This window comes from Chiloscyllium plagiosum, chromosome 2 (genome assembly GCF_004010195.1).
Source record: "Chiloscyllium plagiosum isolate BGI_BamShark_2017 chromosome 2, ASM401019v2, whole genome shotgun sequence".
Taxonomy (NCBI): Eukaryota; Metazoa; Chordata; class Chondrichthyes; order Orectolobiformes; family Hemiscylliidae; genus Chiloscyllium; species Chiloscyllium plagiosum.
The window spans coordinates 114,401,033-114,424,699 of record NC_057711.1 but is presented as its reverse complement, the minus strand read 5'-3'; the positions used below and the strand labels follow the sequence as shown (position 1 = coordinate 114,424,699).

General features: G+C 43.3%; 1 protein-coding gene across 3 annotated transcripts in view; it reads right to left on the bottom strand.

Annotated features, from left to right (window-relative positions):
* Positions 1-23,667, bottom strand: part of tbc1d2 (TBC1 domain family, member 2) — a 79,230-nt gene that overhangs the window by 20,759 nt on the left and 34,804 nt on the right. For all 3 annotated transcript variants that reach the window (XM_043716379.1, XM_043716388.1, XM_043716394.1), the window contains exons 5-10: positions 16,333-16,472; positions 12,500-12,687; positions 8,435-8,818; positions 7,015-7,125; positions 4,242-4,423; positions 1,520-2,023 (exon numbers count right to left, since the gene is read on the bottom strand). In XM_043716379.1, the coding sequence (XP_043572314.1) occupies positions 1,520-2,023; positions 4,242-4,423; positions 7,015-7,125; positions 8,435-8,818; positions 12,500-12,687; positions 16,333-16,472 (1,509 nt within the window). The remainder of the gene's footprint in view (positions 1-1,519; positions 2,024-4,241; positions 4,424-7,014; positions 7,126-8,434; positions 8,819-12,499; positions 12,688-16,332; positions 16,473-23,667) is intronic.

Below are 23,667 nucleotides of genomic sequence, written 5' to 3'. Positions count from 1 at the left end.
GAGGTGCTGCATTTTGGGAAAGCAAATCTTAGCAGGACTTATACACTTAATGGTAAGGTCCTAGGGAGTGTTGCTGAACAAAGAGACCTTGGAGTGCAGGTTCATAGCTCCTTGAAAGTGGAGTCACAGGTAGATAGGATAGTGAAGAAGGCGTTTGGTATGCTTTCCTTTATTGGTCAGAGTATTGAGTACAGGAGTTGGGAGGTCATGTTGGGGCTGTACAGGACATTGGTTAGGCCACTGTTGGAATATTGCTTGCACTTCTGGTCTCCTTCCTATCGGAAAGATGTTGTGAAACTTGAAAGAGTTCAGAAAAGATTTACAAGGGTGTTGCCAGGGTTGGAGGATCTGAGCTATAGGGAGACTGAACAGGATGGGGCTGTTTTCTCTGGAGCGTCGGAGACTGAGGGGTGACCGTATAGAGGTTTACAAAATTATGAGGGGCATGGGTAGGATAAATAGGCAAAGTCTTTTCCCTGGGGTTGGGGAGTCCAGAACTAGAGGACAAAGGTTTAGGGTGAGAGGGGAAAGATATAAAAGAGACCCAAGGGGCAACATTTTCATGCACGTGTATTGAATGAGCTGCCAGAGGATGTGGTGGAGGCTGGTACAATTGCAACATTTAAGCGGCATTTGGATGGGTATATGAATAGGCAGGGTTTGGAGGGATACGGGCCGGGTGCTGGCAGGTGGGATTAGATTGGGTTGGGATATCTGGTCGGCATGGATGGGTTGGACCGAAGGGTCTGTTTCCATGCTGTACATCTCTATGACTCGATGACTCTAGATGTTAAAAACTTCTGAGACAGAATTAAAAATGCTGCTGAGTTATGGATTAGCAAAACACTTTGGAAAGAATTAAACAACTCCTAATCTCTTCAAAAATTACAATACAATATAATCTACATTTACCAACCATAATAGTAGCAGATGCACCATCTACACTACTGTGGACACTCATCTTTCAATAGCAGAAATACCACAAGCACAATTTGTTAATGATCTAGAGGCAATGATAGAGACAGAATCCACTCCACCACAGAGAAAGAAGTTTTAGCAGTAACATGGGCATGTGAAACATGTTATATACAAGAATGACAGTTCAAAATCAAAACTGATGATAAACCATGAATCACCATTCAAAGTACAAAAGAAATCACCAAAACACCCAGGAGAATTCAGAACTTCATATTGAGACTTAGGAAGTATAGAGCAATCTCTGAAAACATGGAGGGAAAGTACCAAACGGCAGTTGTTTTCAAGAATACTATCAAATGAGACAAAACAGGAGGACTTCAATTGGGGAGTTGAGTCATTCACATTATTAGTCAGTCAGCTATTGAAAGTAAGTTGCAAAAGATAAAACAAGCTGTGTGTGCGCATGCTTCTCTGTCCGTGCACCTGTCTGTCCATCTCTGGGTTCATCTGACAGTTTTCCTCTCTCTGTGGAGCAGTCCATGTGTGTGTGTGCACATGTGAGTCTGTGTCTGTGTTTCTGTAAAAGGTTAAGATTAGATACCTGTTCAGTCCCTGGCAGTATCCGATATGAGGGTTTTGCCACGAATATGCCAATAATACTCGACGGAGTTTCTGAACCATCTTGGAGTTCGGGGAGGTGAACAGCCTGTTATTGGTCAGAGTCCGGTGCAGGTCCAGTTCAATCTGCTTGGATGCTGCCTGGTCTTTGTTCTTGCACAGTTTCAGCAGCTCCTGATAACGCTTACCATCGTAACATTCCCTTATGCGACGCACCCATCGATCAGTGCACCACTTCCAAACATGCCTTCGATATTCCTTGGGAACGCCATTACGGATCATGTTCTTTAACTCTGGTGATGGCTGAATTTCACCAAAGGACCTGCCTGATAAGTAGTTTGTCCATTTCATCTGGAAGGTTTTCTCTTGACTCTCCTGAGTGGCCATCAGTTGCATGGATTTTCGTTCAAGTGCCTGGATTTTGATCAAGAGGTTATTCTCCTGCACTGGAGACGACACCATCTTGAAACCATATTCATCATACTCACTGGCATAGGGAGAACAAAGACAACACAGAGATTGCTGGTGAATATAACTGCTCTTTAAGAGAAGATTAAATAAAAAGGCAAAACTGTTTCTCCTGTCACACCACAAACTACTGAAAGTCAGTTGTGCCTCAATTGGTCCCACGCACTCGCTGATTGGTACCACACACTCGCTGAATGTCTCACTGCAGAGATCCAGAGACAAAACTCCAGAGAAACATTCCTATGGCAGTCCTGAAGGGAGTGCTACACTGTTGGAGGAGCCTGTCTCTCAGGTGACATGTTAAATCAAGGCCAATCAAGGCCTGGCTGCATCTGTGCAGAGAAATCTTTGAGGAGAAAGTGAGGTCTGCAGATGCTGGAGATCGGAGCTGAAAATGTGTTGCTTATGCCCGAAACATCGATTCTCCTGTTCCCTGGATGCTGCCTGACCTGCTGCGCTTTTCCAGCAACACATTTTCAGCTCTGTGCAGAGAAAGCAGAGTTAACATTCCGTGTCTGGTTACCCTTCTGCGGAATGTCTGAGCTCTGAGAAAGGGTCACCAGACCCGAAACATTAACTCTGCTTTCTCTGCACTGATGCTGCCAGACCTGCTGAGCTTTTCCAGCAACTTCTGTTTTTGTTTCTGATTTACAGCATAAAAAGAAGTCACATTGAAATATTTCAAAGAAGTGCAAGGATTGTTTGTCCCAATGCCCTGACCCTGATCAATATTACAGGAAAGCAGGTTATCTGGTCATTTCTATACGATTGTTTTGTGGACTCTTGCTGTGCAGAACAGTTACATTTCCTACATTACACCTTGACAGCACCTTCCAGAGCACCCCATTGGCTATAAAGCACTTTGATACATCCTGAGGACATGAAGGACGCCAAAGAAATGCACATCCTTTTTAAAAATCCAGTTGATATTTTCCCATAACTTTGCATTGTTTAAGGCTGATTCTGTAGACCTGAAGCTGTAAACAGACTTTCAGTAGAAGGAGGAAAAGGAAGATGGGACAGAGGAGCAAGTGTAGGCCATTCAGCCCTTTGAGCCTGCTCCTCCACTTAACAACATCATGGGTCATGGTCTCGGCTCCACTTCCCTAACCGTCGATTCCCTTATCAAAATAGTTCACTGGTGACTCGAGAAATCTTTTCAAATCAACAAACAACCCTGGTCTCAACACCTCAGGTTCTTAATTCTTGGTTTTGAATTAAATACACAGTCTCTTCTCTTTCCCCTGACCCCTGTGAAAGCTCTCTCATCCTGACTTTGGCAGGAGAGAGGTGGGAAATTCTGAAGACTGGCAGGAACGGCCTTTTCCCAGATTCCCAATGACCTGTTTCATTTGGTCCCAGGAGGTGAAGATCCCTGGCTTGGTCAACATTTGTTGCCTTTCCCTGTTCACCCTGAAGGTGGCATTGGTGGAAAATCTTCTTAAACCACTGCAGTCCATATAATGGGGTGAGGGTTCCAGAACTTTAACCAGGAACAATCAAGGAATGGCAATATCATTTTTTAACTATATAATTTAAGTCAGGATCGTGAGTGACTTGGAGGGGAACTTGCAGGTGTTCCAATACATCTGCTATCCTTGACCTACAAAAGGTCAGTTAGAGACAAAAAAAGTAGACAAGCAGGAGGCTGGAAGCACACAGCAAGCCAGGCAGCATAGGAGGTGAAGTCAACGTTTTGGATATAATCTTTCTTCAGGAATCTGAAGGAGGATTATACCTGAAATGTCAACTTTCCCCATTTCCTGACATTGCCTGGCTTGCCGTGTTCTTCCAGCCTCCTGCTGGTCACCCTTGACCTACGGAACAGAAGAGACAGATTTGGTAGATACGGTCTAAGCAGCCTCGATGAGTTGCTGCAGTAGATTTTGTAAATTGTACACACCGCTACCCACTACCCACTGGTGGTGAATGGGGTGCTGATTAAGCAGGCTGCTTTGCCCCTGGATGGTGTTGAGGCTCCTAGATATTGTTGGAGCTTCATTCATCTTAGGCAAGTGCTCCGGACTTGTTCCTTGGAAGTGTGATAACTCGAGATATGGCAGGAGACTGGCAATTCTGCGAGCAGCAGGAACATGCACCAACACTGAGCTGTTACTGTTACTGTTTCCACCAAACTGTGCCGTCACCCTGACAGACACATGGATGTTCTTCAAACCTTTATAACAAAGAATGAAAGAGTTTAAATGTTAAGATACGCCATCTTGTTCTCTACTCACTTGCAGATAGCACCAACATTGCTGCCAGGTTGAGCTTTATTCTCCAATTTTGATTGGTCAGCAATAAGCTGCTTGACCATATCCTGGTTTGTCTCCTTTTGGTTGACGTCACCTTGAAGCTTATGGAGTAATGTCAAATACTTGCTCTCGATCTGGCAGTAACTTGCCTTCAAAAAAGCACACTGGGGCAAAGGAAAAAAAAACTTGTAAAAGATTGGAATAGGTTGGAATTAGTTCATGCCTTCAACGTCAACACAGTTATTTCAGTAAAATAAAACTTTAACTCCAGAGATACAGCATGTAAAATTCCTATGGATGATAGAGGGAGCAAAGGGAAAGTGTTTGCACTGGCAGAAGGGTTTGTAATCAGGAGACAGGGATTTTAGACAATTAGCAAAACAAATTGAAGATTGAGATTTTGCTGTTTAACCAGTGAGTTATGATGATTTAAACTATGCTTCCTGAAGATGAGACAGAGCAAGATTCAAGGGTAATTTGAAAAAGAAAAATGTATAAGGTTGTGGAGAAAGAGCAGGGTATTGGGAGTTTGGGACTAATTGGATGGATCAGAGCTAACAAAATAAAAGTGTCAAATTAACTTCAATAGCAGTGAGGACATGGGGCATGTAAGCGCTGATGGAAGAGAAACATGCTTTTAAAACACGCAAGGATATCCTTTGGGTTGTGGAATCGTGAGTGAACTTCTGCAAATTTCCATCAGGGGGAGACATTGCCTATTTCTTTAACATAGCTCTGTCCCAGACTTTGCTATTACAGCCAGCTCCTGTTCAGAGAACAAGGATAAAGGCCACCAGTTGTGAGCAGAAAACATAGGGTTGATCGCATCAGAAGGAATCCACATTTTAATCGGTAAATTCGCGGCACAATTTCCTGGAGATAAATTAAATAATCAATTTCTAAAACATAAATAAGTTTTTAAAAAACTGCAGCCAAAACACTGGTTCCACTTTCTCTCCACGGATGCTGCCAGACCGGAGTTTTTCCAGCAATTTCTGGTTTCATTTTTGATTTCCAACATCTGCAATTCTTTGGTTTTTATATTCAGTTTGTTAAACTGCTTGAGAAAAAAAAAAGAGGTTGTAGTTCTGAATTTCCTCAGCCACCCCTTATCTGCACTGAATTTCACCTTCGGTAACTCTCTCCAAAAGAAAAACTCAGCCAGTTTTCTCTGTAACTTTCTTTTAATTGAACCTACACATTCCCTTCTCCCCTACCTTGTCGCACAACTTCCAGTCAATTGCCCCTGTCAGATTTAGTGTCAAATGCTTCGAAATGTAGGATTTAGATCAAAGATAAGAAAACCTCACTTAATACCTCTCTCCATGTGAGAGAAGTCTAGAGGTTATTAAAATAAGACCATTACTAACAAATCCACTTGGAAGCTCAGGGAAAATTTCTTTACCCAGAGTGCTGAGAATGTGGAACTCACTACCACAAGAAGTGGTTGAGGTGAGTAGTGCAGGTGCATTTAAGGGGAAACTGGATAAAATGAGGAAGGCATAAGTAGAAGAAGGGCTCAGATGAAGGAAGGGTGGGAGGAAATAGGTGGGAAAAATGTGAAAACAATGTTCAAGAACAGAGAGACACAAACTATTGATCACTCAATGTGCCATCAGGAAAATGCTAGACTCAGTTATACACGAGGTGGTCACAGGACTTTGAGAAATTCAGTTGGACAGAGCCAACATGTGGAAGAGAAACACAGTCTTTGACATATTTATTACAGCTCTTGAGGATTGAAAGCAGGGTGAGTAATGGTGAAACTTTAGATGCAGCATATTTGGATTTCCAAAAGACACTTGACACTGATAAGAGTTCACAGTGTTGGGGTGATATATTAGCATTGACAAAGAGTTGGCTAACTAACAGAAAACAGAGAGTCAGAATAAATGGGTCATTTTCACCTTGATGAACCGTAACTATTGAAGTGTCACAGAGATCAGTGCTGGGGTTTTAACTATTTTCAACTGATATCCATGACTTGGATGAAGGGACCAATAGCACTGTACCCAAATTTTCTGATGATATAAAGTTAGATAGAAAAGCAAGTTGTGAGGATAGAAGAGTCTGTAAACTGACATAAGTCAAATGGACAAAATTTTGGCAGATGGAGTACAATGTGGGAAACGGAAGTTGTGCACTTTGCCAGGAAGAATTGAAAAGTAGAATATTATTTAAATGGAGGGAGACTGCAACCTGTTGCAGTACAGGAGGATCAGTGTATCCTTGTAAATAAATCATAAACATAGTGTACAGATACAGGAATTAACTAAGAAGGCAAATGGAATGTTGGCTTTTATTGCTGGGAAAATGAGCATAATGGCAGGGAAGTCTTGCTATAACTGTACTGAACTTGGTGAGATTGCACCCAGAGTTACTGTGTACCGTTTTGGTCTTCTTACTTAAGGAGGGATGCACTTACACTGTAAGCATTTCAGAGACGGTTTACTAGGTCTTACAGATAAGGGTGTTGTCTTATCAGGTAAAGCAGGCTGCATCTAAGCTTGTCAGAGTTTAGAAGAATCATCAACAGAGGGTTGTCAGTGGTGCCATCAAGCTGGGTGGGGGTGAGGGGGTGATGGTGATGGTGATGGTTTGGAGGGGAAGATGGAGCGGATAGGTGGGAAGGACGATACACAGGTGAGGGGAGATAAGGAAATTAGTGAAGTCGACGTTGACGCTGTGTGGTTGGAGGGTCCCAAAAGGTGGAAGAGTTCGAAGCACAGTGTGTTCCGTGAGCTGGGTCACTTACCTTCATTGCCAGAGCAATCTCCCGATCTGCTGTGGCCTGCCAAAGCTTGGTGACCTGGTAGATCTCGGAGTTTAAGAACTTGTTTTGTGTTTTGTAAGCTTCTTGATCATCCTGTCAAAAAAGGAAAAATGCATCATGATTAGATTCCCTACAGTATGGAAACAGGCTTTTTTGGCCCAACAAGTCCACACCGACCCTCTGAAGAGCAACCCACCCAGACCCACTCCCCCAGCCTACATTTACCCCTGACTAAATGCACCTTTCACTACGGGCAATTTAGCATGACCCCCAATTCACCTAGCCTGCACATCTTTGGATTGTGGGAGGAAACCGGAGCACCCAGAGGAAACCCATGCAGACACAGGGAGAACATCCAAACTCCACACAGACAGTCGCCCAAGGTGGGAATCAAACCTGGGTCCCTGGCACTGTGAGGCAGCTGTGCTAACCACTGAGCCACCGTGCCTCTCCTATTCATATTGGAAATAAAACACTTCTAGAATTAACAACCATTCGCATTTGATTCATTTTAAAGGTGAAGTTGAAGAATTATAGCTGCGAAGTTGAACTGTAAAATTTATTGTTTTAGAAAAACACAAAATGGACTTAAAGCCATCAGACCAAGCATTGAAACAGACACTTCAACCTTGGCCTGGCTTCATTTTCATGAATTCCTGCTCAAACTGACAACCTTTTAACTAAAATTAATTTGCTCCAACCAACTTCATTAGGTAGGGGTAGAGGGAAGGGCCAGGTCACAGATGGGCTTGAGAATTGCGGAGATTGGGCTTGCACAGGGGTGTGCAGAATTGGACCAGCACAGAGTGTTTGGAGGACTAGAGGGCAGAACTAAAGTGAACATGAACATAGACTCTACCAATCATGCCTAATGCACCAAATAATTCAAGTCACATTTGAGCTATGCACGCATCCACTTATTGGTCCACCACTGTGAACCCTGCCTCAGCCTCCTGGAGTCCAAAGCTCTGGAATCCCCTCTCTAAACATCTCCTCCTCTTTTCAAGAGGCTTGTCAAAAACATACCTCTTCGACCAAGCTTTGGGTCACCTACCCAAATTGCTCTTTCTGCGCCTTGTCGTCAAATATTGGAATAATCGCTTCTGCAAAAAGGCTTTAGAATGATATGAAATGCCTGAAAATCAGGGCTAGACTTTTCCAAGGGCTGAGACAAGAAATTCATGTACAGAGGACAGCCAATGTTTGGAGGTCTCTTCCAAACACAACTCAAAGTCTATTGTCAACATAATGTGAAAGATTTAGTTAACCAAAGATGTTAAGGGATATGGGGCTGGTGGATCAGCCTTATGGATGGGGGTGGAGCCGGTTCAAACAGTTAAGTGGCATCCTCTCTTTGCTATGTAAAGGTAAGTTTGCGTTGCCATCAGTCACATATAGTTACCATTAAATGCACAATTCTCTCCTCTAGCTTCCTCATGGTCTCAGCGGTGACTTTGCCACACATTTCTGATGGGGAGAGGTCTTCCTTGACCATCTGCTCAGAGAGTTTCAGGATGACCTCTTGCTTGGCGTTGTTCTTCTCCATCAGGAGCTGTGCGTGCTGCTTCAGCTCCTCTACCAGGTCCCTCTGCAGCCTCAGGCTCTGCTCCACTTCCTGCTTCTCCTTCTCCAGCGCGCTGACCCGGCTCTCCAACTCCCTGACCTGCCTCACCTTGTGCCGCACCAGTTCCAGTCGGGTGGACTCGTCGGCCGAGAGGTAGGAGTTACAGGCCCTCTTCTCCTGCTGCGCTGCCTCCAGAGCTCGGTGCAAGAGCTTCACCAATTCCTGGGGACAGCAAATTGACAAAAAAGGTCAGCGCACAGTTCATTTTATCATTAGAAGAGAATGGCAAGGCAATTCTTCAATCCTGCCTCAAAAAGAGGGCCTGAAATGAAAGAAGACCTGAGCAGCACAATGAGAGGCAGCAATGCTAACCACTGAGCCAGAGCCAGCGACCTGGGTTCAATTCCAGCCTTGAGGCCAACGTCTGTGTGGAGTCTGTACAATCCCTCCCACCCAGTGTCTGCGTGGGTTTGCTCTGGCTTCCTCTCAGAGTCTAAGATTGTGTAGGTGAGGTGGATTGTCCATGGTAAATGCAGGGTTACAGGGATAGGGCGAAGATTTGGGTCTGAGTGGGATGCTCTTCAAAGGGGATGGGGGGGGTGGGTGGCCAGTGCAGACTTGATAGGCCAAATGGCCTCTTCCTGCACTGTAGGGATTGTATGAAAGCATAGGGAATGTCTACCAAGATCATATTGGAAACAAAGGATGTCAATTATACGGAGAGGCTGGTATTGTCCTCTATGGATCAATGATAGACAGAACAGAGACATTGAAAATAACGATAGGAAATAGGAGCAGGAGTAAGCTATTCGGCTCTTCAAGTCTGCTCCTTCATTCAGTATGGTCATGTCTGATCATCTAACTCAGCTCCCTTTTTCTGCTTTCTCCCCATATTCTTTGATCCCTTCAGCCTCAGTAAACAGACCTAACTCCTTCTTGGCCTCAACAGCTTCCTGTGGCAGAAAATTTCAAATTCTCACCACCCACAGGGTGAGGAAACTTCTCGTCATCTCAATCCTAAATGATACACTCCTAATCCTTGGCCAAGGACTCCTAGTTCGGAATTCCCAGATAGAACGGGCAAGAAAACATTTCTACAGGGAAGAAAAAGTTAATCAACACCCAGAGGTCACCAATTTAAAATAATTGATAAAAATAAAGTTATGGGAGGAGAAAGGAGAAATTTTGTTTTTTTACAGATTTGCTCTTTTTAAAGGTTTGTAGCTATCCTAAAGCATGGTGGAATCAAATTCCAAAATAACCTGCTAACAAGTAGTTTGACACGTACTGGAAGAAAGTTAGCTTCCAGGATTATGAGGAAGGAGGTTGAGGTGTGAAATGGAACAAGTTTCCAAAAAGTGATCAGACAGGTCAAGTAGTCTCCCATGTTTTATTGATGATTTTAACATCACCCCACAGCCACACTAGAAGCTGTTTACCCTGGTAAAGAAATGCAGGCATGTATTACAAGGTGCATTGTAAATGAGTACAAAACAATGTTTTCTTAAAAACAATTTGATTATTGGGATGAAGAAATTAATCAGCTTTAGCTGGTCATCCTAAAGAAGTGGCACTTGAGCAATGCAATCAAACAAGGGTTTGTTACACCCTCAAGGATGGGTGAGGGGGAGTAATGGAAATGGTGGCGGAGTGACTGTGTCCATCGATTTGTAATTCAGAGGAGTAAGCTAATGGTTTGAGGACAAAGGTTCAAATCCCACAAGGGAGTTTAAACCCAATTAATAAAAATTGAGAGCAACAGCAAGTCTCAGTAATGGCAGCTGTGAACCTGTCATTGATTATTATTGAAAACATGTTCACTGATACCCATTGGGGAGGGGTATCTACCATTCTCAATTAATATGACTCCAGACTCACTGTAATGTAGTTGATTCTGAAACAGCCTAATACTCCAATTCACTCGACAAATACTATCCACACCCCATGGAAGGAAAGTAAAATAACAAACACAAACAGAAATTGTTACAGAAACTCAGCAGGCCAGGCAACATCTGTGGAGAGAGAAACAGCATTAATACTTCAAGTCCAGTTACCATTGTTCAAGGACTCCTCTGATGTGGCTGATAGATTTTTAATGAGTAAAGGAATCAATCAATGGTTATGGGGAAAAGGCAGGAAAGTGGGATCCCCCAATCTGCAGCTAACTTTCTGATGACGGGGTACAGTGATTGTGGGGAAGAAAGCAGAATCAGCTGAAATCATATGAGGACATGAGGAGAAGGAGCAGGAGTAAGCCATTTGGTCTTTGGAGCTTGCTCTAACATTTGATAAGACCAAAGCTGGTCTGGTTGTAGTCTCAATTCCACATTCTCTCCTGAACCCTCCCCAACCCCTCTTACCTCCACCCCCACATACTCCACAAAATCTCACTCCTCCAATGGCCCTGCCCTCAATTACCCTCCAATCCCTTAACCATCGACCTCAGCCTGGTCATATTCGATGATCCATGCTCAACTGGTCTCTGAGTAAGAGAATTCCACAGACTAATCGTATCGGCGAGGAAAATAAAACCCTTTCACCTCAATGTAAAATGGGCATCTTCTGATTTTTAAAACTGTCCCCTCATTCTAGCTTCCCCCACAAGGGGAAATATGCTCTCGATACCCACCTTGTCAAGTCCCCACAGAATCTTCTGTATCAGTAAAGTCACTTCTCATCCTTCTCACCTCCCATGATAGAGCCCTGCTCAATCATTCCTCACAAAACCTCAGATAATCAAATAAACTTTCTCTGAACTGCTTCAAATGCAAACAAATTATTTCTTAAGTAAGATGATCAAAACTCCTGCCATGGGTTTAGCAATTAGTCGGTTACCATCAGAAAAATAATCATGAGAGCTGTTCAGCTAATTATAAAGACGTTGACTTTATTAGTGAACAGAGGAGCAGAGGATTACTGTTGAGCAATGGATTAAGACTTGTTGTAAAAATACCACACTTAACCAGTCTGGCCTATGACTGATTCCAGTCCTGTATTACATGGCTGATATCAGTCATCGCTAAGTGGGTGACAGTTGGTGGAGTAAGTCCCCATTCTTGAGGCTTGACCACAAAACTTAAGCTGACATTCCCAATGCTGTATCGAGGGAACATTGTTTGATGTCTAAAGGTATTTGACAGAGTCCCTGACAACACACTCAGGAGGATGTGGAAGATCGGAGGGCCAATTTTTGGAACAAGTGTTAATTTATTCCTCTGTGTGTCCTGAGATCAATATAATCAATCATCAGCACGCAAGCAGCACACAGTCATTAACTCATCCCATTTTATAGAACTTGCTGACAGCAAATTGGTGCCACATTTCCTTCATTCCAAAGTAACTACACTTAAAAAAAAGAAGAAAATGTATAGAAATATATATAAAAAATGTATAGAAGAAAGTATAACTGCAAATATTTTTTAAAAATTTCAATACCTTTAGGATACCTGGCAACCTATCCAAAGTGAATTGGATAAACAGGTGACGAGGTCAAAAAATTTCGCAAGGCTATGGGGAAATGACAGGAGAAAGTGAGGTCTGCAGATGCTGGAGATCAAAGTTGAAACTTTATTGCTGGAACAGCACAGCAGGTCAGGCAGCATCCAGGGAACAGGAGATTCGACGTTCCTGAAGAAGGGCCTGTGCCCGAAACGTCGAATCTCCTGTTCCCTGGATGCTGCCTGACCTGCTGTGCTGTTCCAGCAATAAAGTTTCAACTATGGGGAAATGACAGGGGAGTGGGACAAACTGGGTGGCTCTTCAAAGAAGCCTCCTTCTAAGTTATACCATTCAATCTTTCCAGTATACTTCAGAAATACAAGGGAGAACAATTTATGCTGGGTTTTCAGTAACCTTGTGGAAAATGATCCCATTACTAGAGTTAACGCAAATAGGTCACCTTACCCTCTGTGCATTAAGCTCGTTGGTGAGTTTCAAGATGTCATTGTGTAAGCTCATGGTTTTGTCTGGGTTATTCCCATCCTGCTGTGAAGGCAAAGTTGTATTGTTGAATCGATTGGTCAACAATTTCAGACTGCCCCTAGGACTCTTCCGAAATGGAGTTTTCTGCTCTTCCTCCTGCGAATCCTTAACTAAAAAAAGACAAACACGGGCCAATTACACCCTACTATACACACAGCAATAGCCTTTTATTAAAATCACTTGGACCCACATCTGTGGGATAAGTCAGTGAGAGCACAGTTCCAACGTCTGTTTCATGTAATTGGGGAAGTGTAACCTTCAGCCTCAGTGGTGACTAAATTTAAAACTACCATCGGTGGATTGACCTTCATTTAAAGAAAATCAGGAATTTTTCCATATATTTTATCAAGTATCTCTGTATTTATTTGATCAAACAGCACAGAGGAAGGCGATTCAGCCCCCAGTAGTTATGCTGGCTCTTTGAAAGAGCTCCTATGCCTGCAAACTATTCCATTTCATATATCCATCCAATTCCCTGTCAAAAACATTTATACCTACTTCTATCTTCTTTTCAGGCAGCTCATTCTAGGTGTAGTAACTCTCCTCATTGCGTCTATGGCTACACTGTCAAGCCAAGGGTCTATAGTCCTTTAGATCAGCCCATCCCAGGCCAAAGGAGCAAGATTCAGCCCTCTGGGTCAGAAGATTGACAGACCTCTGGCTGACTGTATTGAGGGTGTGCTGCAGGGTTTGAGGCACTGCATTTCAGGAGAGATTTTAAGTGCCTGCTGCCCTCTTAGACAGACAATCATAAAAGACTCTGCAGCATTATTCAAAGAAAGAACAGGGTGCTCTCACCAGATAGCTAAGCCAATACTCAACAAACATTGCGACAAATTTATAACGAAGCTGCCTGTGGGAGCTTGCCGGTGTATTGGTGGCCATGTTTCTTATACTGTCATACTTCAGTTATAAAGAACTTTGGATTATCTGGGGGTTGTGAACAGAACTATATGAATGGTAGTTCTTTTCTTTCTCTTCTAGTCTAAAACAAAAAGAGTGATAACTGCAAGGAGAAAGATGAAGTCCTCCTTAATGTCAATCATGTGTGAACTGTGACAATGAATCCCTTTATTAACTCCAATGCAGATTGTCCAGCATGGAACCATAGGAGCCATTAAACAAACCTACAGTTAACAGAAATACTCAGGTTTTCCTTTACACACTCGATAACAGAGAGAATTACGACAAAACATTGAAAAATGAGCATAATTTTTTTCCGATGTTCCTCCTGCAAACGAAAACTACCACTTACTAAACGAGGTGGAATTCAAACTTCAGCTTTCAAATAGAGAATGTTGCAGGATTTCTTGGCTGGAAAGTTTCCTAAATATTTCAGAAAGGCTTGGAGATCTGCCTGAACATGCCAAACTAATCTTTTACAATAAATCTTAATCCCTTATTTGCTCAATGCTAATCCTTGGCTCCTCTTTTCCACCATGGAATGGATTTGCTAAAGTTGCTAATCAACAAATCACCCATAAGGAAAGACCAGAGGAACTACCACATTTCAGAGCAACAGCAGTGCACACTTCCATTTGCTGGCATAGCAGAGTAACATAAAAGATATAATGATCATCAGGGTTATGAGAGGACCACAGAGATCTACGTACCACAGCTCTGCTCCAGTATCAGATTTCCTACCACACTGAAAAGATGAAGAACACATTCTGAAGCTAGATATCTCTGCACTTCAGACTCAAACCCAAGGACCAGATCTCCTCCAAAGGAAACGCAAGGGATGATATTGAAGAAGTATGGTCAACTTTCAAATTAAAAGCCTTGGAAGTTGCCAATGATGTCTTGAGAACATGAAAGAGACTACTGGAACCAACCATCAAATTAAGGAAACTCTAAATTTCCAACATGGCTGGAAAACTGAAATTCATCTGCTGGAGGCAGATGCAATGCAATCACTCCAGGAGAATGTGCATGTGCCCCCCCAAGGCTACATATGTGTTCTCACTGATACAAGGAATCTTTCCTGATCAGACATTGAAGTTATCGAAGATTGCTGGGTTGAGCACTTAAGGAGTGCGCTTAATACAGCATTTGTCAATGACTATCACTATGTACATGGCCTGCAAATGGATCACAATCTGTTTTCTGGAAAGTGACTGATGGCAATGGGCTAATCATCAGCTTAAGGAAGACAGAGACATTCCATCTATCATCAAATTCTAACTATAGCGCATCTACCATAAGTATCAATAACACAACCCTGAAAATGGTAGATAACACAAAAACAATTAGAAATGCCTGCACCATCAATGAATTACCAGGTTAAGCTCCATTTTAGCTTGTTTTTCAAAAGACTGGAAGGAAAGGAGGTATCAAACTTGCAACAGCACTAGTTTTGTGCAAAGCTGCTCTCCTGGGAGGAAACAAACATGTGAAGCAGCTCAGCAGATTCTCCAGGAGATGCATACGGAACATCAAAGACAACAAGTGGGAGGACAAACTGGCCAACACTGAGATACTTCAAAGAACAAAAATATCTGGAGAACTTATAAGCAGAGACCAGCTCCAATGCAGTGGACACATAATGTATATGATCACAAACAAAATCTTCAGGGCAGTCACAATTTCACAATGTAAAGAATAAAAAGTTCTGTCATTAATCACTATTGTGCAACTACCAGATTAGTGTAAATATATAGGAGGAATCTGCTACCCACATCTCATCTGAAAAAATGTGACTCCAGACTCATTACAATATTGGTGGTTCTTGATTGCCTTCTTGAATGTCCTAGCAAGACACTAAACAATTTTCCATTGCACACCCCTAATTGCCCTTCAGAAGGTCAACATTTTGAACCATTGCTATCTGTATTGTGTAGGGACAACTAGAGTGCTGTTAGAAAGTGATTTCCAGGGCTTTGACCAGAGATGATACAGAAGCAGCGACATATTTCCAAGTCAGAATGAAGTATGGCTTGAAGGGGAACTTATAGGTGATGGAGTTCCCTCACCCAAAGTCCTTGTCCTTGGACGTAGTAGATGTCATGAGATTGGGACATGTTGTCGATGAGTTACTGGAGTGCATCTTGAATGTAGCACACTGCTTCCATTTGATGTCCACAGATGGGGTGCTAATTAAGCGTGCTACTTTGTCCTGCATGGTGTTGAGCTTCCTAAGTATTGTTGGAGGCATCATCAGTTAGAAAAGTGCGGAGAATGTCACATTGTACTCCTAAAATGTGCCTTGTAGATTCTGGGGAGTCAGGTTATCAGTTATTCACCTGCCACAGACAGCTCATTACCACTGTTCAAGGGCAATGAATGTTGTCCCATGCCAATGATTCTCATTATACAACAGCAAAATAAATTAGTTTAATGATCTCCTTGGTTGTGGGGGGGGTCAAAATTTAAACAAAGGCAAGCAATTCAGTATGTATATAGGCTCTCTAAAGCAGAATTTGCAGGAGATGCATCAGAAAACCTTGATCCCATAGAGTCCAATGTTCCTCTGATAAGTCTGATCCTAGTGCTGGACCTATCCTCACAGGCATTATCAAAAGCAGCAGTGAAACATCGTTCTCAACTCGGTACTTTCCAGGTATGTTCTTTCCAAGAGTCACATTACTTCCAATCTGAACCCACTATGATTCAGGAAAAATGCAAATAAAAGGTAGATAAATCAATGAGTGGCAAATCACTATAGTCCACTGAGGTAAGGAGTACAGATGCTTTTGGAAATGCAAGCAGGTTAGTTTTTGATTGTTATCTGGACGTATTATACATTGTAGCCCTACCTGATATGTCTCCTTCCTTGCTCTGGGATACATCTTGTCCAGTCTCATTTGGTCCCTTATTAATTTCTTCAAAACAGGTCTTACTTTCTCTAAATGACTTGCTTCTGGAGAACTGAAACACAGTTTTAGAACCAAGATTCCTGTTTGGGGGAAAATGAACAAATAACAACCAAATTAACAACGTTAGAGTGGTGATTCGATTAAGCAAATTTTTGATTTTGAAAAACAGTGCACACTATATCCAACATCAAGCAAATATGAAGAATTACAAATCCAACATGAAATGATTCATATCTTACCATCTGTCAATGTCTTGCATTGTCTAAACAAATTGTTAAGTCACAGGACCATTTGTGATCTGTGTGCGTATTGTAAGGTCCCTTTATGATAATTCTGCCCAAATGCAGAATGCTTCAAATTTCTAAGTCCAAGGTCAGTGCATGTATTCTATTGACATTAAAATCGCTTAGGGCCTTTCCACTTGAAATTGAAGATGCCAAACCATAAACACAGTTAATGCAGCCGAAGAACAAGTCATTTGGCCTAACTAGTTCATGCTGCAGCTAAGTCTCCTCCTTCCCACTTTAACGCATCAAATCAGTACATCCTTATTCCTTTCTGTTTCGCATGTTCTTCTTGCTGTCCCTTAAATGCATCTGTGCTATTCACCTCAAGGACTTCCTGTGGTAGTGAGTTCCATATTCTCACCACTCTCCAGATAAAGTTTTTTTCCCGAATTCCCTACTGGTGATTTACTAGTGACTGGAATGGACCCACAATGGCCTTGGGTCATTTCAGGTTGGGTGAAAAGAAATAAAGCAACAAAGTTTCCCATTTCAACCCTGAGTGAGAGAATAGCTTACTGAACAATTATGTGTGCATGCCCTAGGAAACTATAGTATGGGATAATATTGTAAGAATTTGTAATCCTGAGACACAAATGTGAATCGCATTACAGCAATTAGGGAACTATATTTACGGAAGTCATCTAACTTGTTATCTAAAGTCCATCCCGGTTCACAAATTTCTTGGAGGGAAGGAAATCTGCCACCCTTAGCTGGTCCAACCTATAGCTAAGTCCCGATCCATTGTCATTGTTTCCTAGCTGCTATTTGCACTGGTCTAACAATCCACTCATTGTCAGAAGGAGCTTTAGCACCACCTCATGAAGGGCAATGAGGAAATGCCAGCATTATGCACATCCTTTGAATGCAGAGTCAGCTTATCTGATCTGGACTGTACCTCACATAGTTGACTAAGTGCTGGTAATTGCTGATGTCACAAACCATATGAGTAATGGGCAGCCAATGCAAACATCTGAAACACCACCCACTGCTCAGGAGGTTCCCAGAATTGGTGATGAAGTTGACGAAGTGTTTTCCTGCATGCCCCTTCAAACAGCAAAATCTCCCATGGGAGCCTGGGACAGCATATCCAGCAGGCAAACCAGACTGAAAATTTGGGGAAATCCCAAAATAAAAAGCAGCTTTTTGGAGAAAATGAAATGAATCAGAATTGCCAATTCCACTGACAGTTGCTGTGAGCAGCAGCCTCTGCTTCTGAACTTCAGGCAGCTTTGTGGTTTGCTGGTGGGCTTCAATGAAAACTGAAGGAGTTTATTTTTTAAAAGCCCACCGGAATACTACAAAGCTGTTTGAAGGTCATCAGCAGCAGTTCCCACTCGGTGCAACTGTCAGTGGGATTGGCTATTAGAGTCATAGAGATGTATAGCACGGAAACAGACCCTTCGGTCCAACTCGTCCATGCTGATCAGAAATCCTAACCGATTCTAGTGCCATTTGCCAGCACTTGGCCCATATCCCTCTGAACCCTTTTTATTCATATACCCATCCAGATGACTTTTAAATGTTGTAATTGTACCAGCCTCCACCACTTCCTCTGGCAGCTCATTCCATAAGGTTGCCCCTTAGGTCCCTTTCTATCTTTCCCCTCTCACCCTAAACCTATGCCCTCTAGTTCTGGAGTCCCCCACCTCAGGGAATAGACTTTCCCTATTTATCCTATCTATGCCCCTCATGATTTTGTAAACTTCTAGAAAGGTCACCCTTCAGCCTCCGACGTTCCCAGGAAAACAGCCCCAGCCTATTCAGCCTCTCCTATAGCCCAAATCCTCCAACCCCGACAACATGTTTGTAAATCTTTTCTGAACCCTTTCACGTTTCACAACATCCTTCCAATAGGAAGGAGACCAGAATTGCATGCAATATTCCAACAGTGGCCTATCAACATCCTATACATCCCAACTCCAGTACTCAATACTCTGACCAATAAAGAAAAGCATACCAAATGTCTTCTTCACTATCCTATCTAACTGCGACTCTTCTTTCAAGGAACTATGAACCTGAACTCCAAGGTGTCTTTATTCAGCAACACTTCCTGGGACGTTACCATTAAGTGTTTAAATCCTGCTCAGATTTGTTTTTCCAAAATGCAGCACCTCACATTTATCTAAATTAAACTCCATCTGCCACTCCTCAGCCCAATGGCCCATTTGACCAAGATCCTGTGGTACTCTGTGGTAACCTTCTTTACTGTCCACTACACCTCCAATTTTGCAAAGTTACTAACAATGCCTCCTTTGTTCACATCCAAAAATCATTTATATAAATGATGAAAAGTAGTGGACCCAACACTGATCCTTGTGGCACTCCAATGGTCACGGGCCTCCACCACCACCCTCTGTCTTCTACCTTCAAGCCAATTCCAAAGAACAAAAGAAGAACAATGAAAATTTACAGCCCAGAAACAGGCCCTTCAGCCCTCCAAGCCTGAGCCGATCCAAATCCATTGTCTAAACCAATCGCCCAATTCCTAAGCGTCTGTATCCCTCTGCTCCTCATCTACTCATGCATCTGTATCCAAATGGCTAGTTCTCTGTGTATTCCATGAATCTAACCTTGCTAACCAGTCTCCCATGGGGAATCTTGTCAAACACCTTAATGAAGTCCATATAGATCCCGTCAACCACTCTGCCCTTATCAATCCTCATTGTTACTTCTTCAAAAAAAATTCAATCAAGTTTGTGAGACACACATTTTTCCCACACACTATCCCTAATCAGTCCTTGCCTTTGCAAATACATGAAAATCTTGTCCCTTAGGATTCCCTCCAACAACTTGCCCACCCCCCACAGATGTCGGGCTCACTGGTTTACAGTTCCAAGGTTTGTCCTTACCACCTTTCCTAAATAGTGGTACCACGTTAGCCAGTCTCCAGTCTTCCAGCACCTCACCTGTGACTATCGACAATACAAATATCTCAGCAACGAGCCCAGCAATCACTTCCTTACCTTCCCACAGAGTTCTACAGTGCACCTGATCAGGCCCTGGGGATTTATCCACTTTTATGCAATTCAAGATATCCAGCACCTCCTCCTCTGTAATATGGACATTTTTCAAAATGTCACCATCTATTTCCCCACATTCCATATCTCCCATGTCTTTCTCCACAGTAAACGCTGATGCAAAATACTTGTTTAGTATCCACCCATCTCTTGCGGCTCCACACATAGGCCGCCTTGCTGATCTTTGAGGGGCCCTATTCTCTCCCTAGCTATCCTTTTGTCCTTAATGTATTTGTAAAAACCCTTTGGAGTCTCTTTAACTCTATTCGCCAAAGTTATCTCATGTGCCCTTTTTGCCCTCCTGATTTCCCTCTTAAGTATACCTCTACTGCCTTTATACTGTTCTAAGGATTCACTTGATCTCCCCTGTCTATACCTAACTTATGCTTCCTTCTTTTTCTTAACCAAACCCTCAATTTCTTTAGTCATCCAGCATTCCTTATACCTACCAGCTTTGCCTTTCACCCTGACAGGAATATACTTTCTTTGGAGTCTCATTATCTCACTTCTGGAGGCTTCCCATTTTCCAGCCATTCCTTTACCTGTGAACATCTGCCCCTATTTAGCTTTTGAAAGTTCTTGCCTAAAACTGTCAAAATTAGCCTTCCTCCAATTTAAAACGTCAACTTTTAAACCTGGTCTATCCTTTTCCATCACTATTTTAAAACTAATAGAATTATGGTCGCTGGCCCCAAAGTGCTCCCCCACTGACACCTCAGTCACCTGCCCTGCCATATTTCCCAAGAGTAGGTCAGGTTTTGCACCTTCTCTAGTAGGTACATCCACATACTGAATCAGAAAATTGTCTTGTACACACTAAACAAATTCCTCTCCATTTAAACTTAATACTTCCTCTCCTTAACACTATGGCAGTCCCAGTCTATGTTTGGAGTGTTAAAATCCCCTACCATAACCACCCTATTATTCTTACAGATAACTGAAATCTCTTTGCCAATTTGTTTCTCAATTTCCCACTGACTATTGGGGGGGGTCTGTAATACAATCCCAATAAGGTGATCATCCCTTTCTTTTTTCTCAGTTCCAGCGAAATAAATTCCCTGGTTGTATTCCCTAAGTACAGCCATAATGCTATCCCTTATCAAAAACACCGTCCTCTCTTGCCCCCTTTCAATCCTTCCTACAGCATTTGTATCCTGGAAAGTTGGGCTACCAGTCCTGCCCATCTCTGAGCCATGTCTCTGCAATTCCCAACGATATCCCAGTCCCATATTCCTAATCATGCCCTGAGTTCATCTGCTTTACCTCTTAGGCCTCTTGCATTGAAGTAAATGCAATTTAATTTATTAGTCCTATCTTGTTCTCTACTTTGTTCCTTCCTGCCCTGACTGCTTGACTTGCTCCCAAGTGTACCAGTCTCAGATTGATCTCTTTCCTCACTATCTCCCTGGGTCCCATCCAGATTTTACTACCCTCCTTTTTAAATTCCTGACTAACTTTCTATATTCTCCGTACAGAATCTCATCCTTTTCCCTTTCTATGTTGTTGGTTCCAATGTGTACAAAGACCTCCTGCTGGTCCCTGTCCCCTTTGAAAACATTCTGCACCCTGTGTGAGGCATCCTTGATCCTGGTAGCAGGGAGGCAAGACACCATTCTGATTTTTCGCTGCTGGCTGCAGAAACATCTGTCTGTGCCTCTGACTAGAGATTCCCCTATCACAGTCAATCGCTTGGAACCTGATGTACCCCTCATTACATTAGGGCCTGTCATGATACCAGAAACTTCAACATATTTGAAGTGGGGATAGCCACAAAAGACTTCTACATTACCTGCCTACCTCTCCTACCTTTCCTGGAGTTAAACCATCTATCTGACTGCATCTACACTTTTTTCCTTTCCTATAATTGTGATCAATCATACCCCCTCGCTCTTGTAAACTCCTCGTTGCCTCTTACGGTCACTCCAACCGATCTATTCGATCTGATAGGATTCGCAACCAAAGACACTTCCTGCAGACACAACCATCATTAGCATGTAAACTTTCCTTAAACTCCCACATCCAATAGGAAGAGCACATCACACTACTAAATGCCATCTTTGCTCGTTCACAATCTACAGACCCAGAAGATAGCACCATCTTATTGCTGTAAAAAAAGTGTTCCAGGCTAACTTAATATTTATGGTTTATATTTTTAAAATTTAACCAAGAGACAGATCTCACTATAACATGCAAACAAGAAAGAACCCACTCTACTCACTATTGTAGACTTAGAGCAAGGCTATACATAACAACTATTCACTTATCTGTTCCTGTGCTGTGAGCTCTCCCACACAGGTTCCTCTAAGGTCAGTTGTGAATTTCACTGTTTGCTAAGTTTTCCTAGATGCACTTCAATGCGCGGAGATACGTGAATTCAAACAGCAAGGCAGTAACTGTGCAGATTCACTGCTGTGTCAGTTAGCAGTTTGGGTTTCTTTTTCTCTCTCTCTCCTGCACTGACCATGTACCACATATTGTCAAGATTACAGTGGTGCTGGAAAAACACAGGTCAGGCAGCATCCGAGGAACAGGAAAATTAACCGTTTCAGGCAAAAACCCTTTACTAGGAATGAGGCTGGGAGTTTTGGGGGGTGGAGAGATAAATGGGAGGGGAATGTGGCTGGGGAGAAGGTAGCTGAGAGTGCAATAGGTGGATGGAGGTGGAGGTAAAAGTGATAGGTCAGAGGGGAGGGTGGAGTGGATAAGTGGGAAGGAAAATTGACAGGTGGGACAGGTCATCAGGATGGTGCAGAGCTGGAAGGTTAGAACTGGGGTAAGGTTATGGGGGGAAAATGAGGAAACTGGTGAAGTCCACATTGATGCCACAGGGTTGGAGGGTCCCGAGGTGGAAGGTGAGGTGTTCTTCGTCCAGGCGTCGGATAGTGAGGGAGTGGCGACGGAGGAGGTTCAGGACTTGCATGTCCTCCGCATAGTGGGAGGGAGAGTTGAAATGTTCGGCCACAGGGCGGTGAGGTTGATTGGTGCGGGTGTCCCGGAGATGTTCTCTATAGCGCTCTGCAAGAAGACATACGGTCTCCCCAATGTAGAGGAGTGGGGAGCAACGGGTACAATAAATGAAATATGTGGAAGTGCAGGTGAAATTTTAATGGATGTGGAAGGCTCCTTTGGGGCCTTGGATGGAGTTGAGGGGGGAGGTGTGGGTGCAGGTTTTGCAATTCCTACGGTAGCAGGGGAGGGTGCCAGGAGGAGAGGGTGGGTTGTTAGGGGGCGTAGACCTGACCAGGTAGTCATGGAGGGAACGGTCTTTGTGGCAAGCGGATAGGGGTGGGAGGGAAATATATCCCTGGTGGTGGGGTCTGTTTGAAGGTGGTGGAAATGTTGGCGGATGATGTGATTTATGCAGAGGTTAGTAGGGTGGAAGATGAGGACCAGGGGGTTCTGTCCTTGTTGAGGTTAGAGAGGTGGGGTTCGAGGGCGGAGGTGTGGGACGTGGATGAGATATGTTGTAGGGCATCTTCAACCATGTGGGAAGGGAAATTGCGGTCTTTAAAGGAGGAGGCCATCTGGTGTGTTCTGTGGTGGAACTGGTCCTCCTGGGAGCAGATGTGGCAGAGGGGAGGAATTGGGAATACAGGACAGCATTTTTGCAGAAGGTAGGGTGGGAGGAGGTATAATCCAGGTAGCTGTGGGAGTCAGTGGATTTGTAAAAAATGTTCGTGTTGAGTCGGTCATCGTTGATGGAGATGGAATGACCCACTCTGCCGAGAACATGCAGCTCTTGGGCCTCGGTCATCGCCACTCCCTCACCACCTGTTGCCTGGAGGAAGAACGCCTTATCTTCCATCTCGGAACCCTCAAACCCCAGGGCATCAATGTGGACTTCATCAGTTTCCTCATTTCCCTGCCGCCCACCTTACCCCAGTTTCACCCTTCCAGCTCAGCACCATCCTCATGACCTGTCCTTCTTCCTTCCCACCTATCTGCTCCAGCCTCCTCTCCGACTTATCACC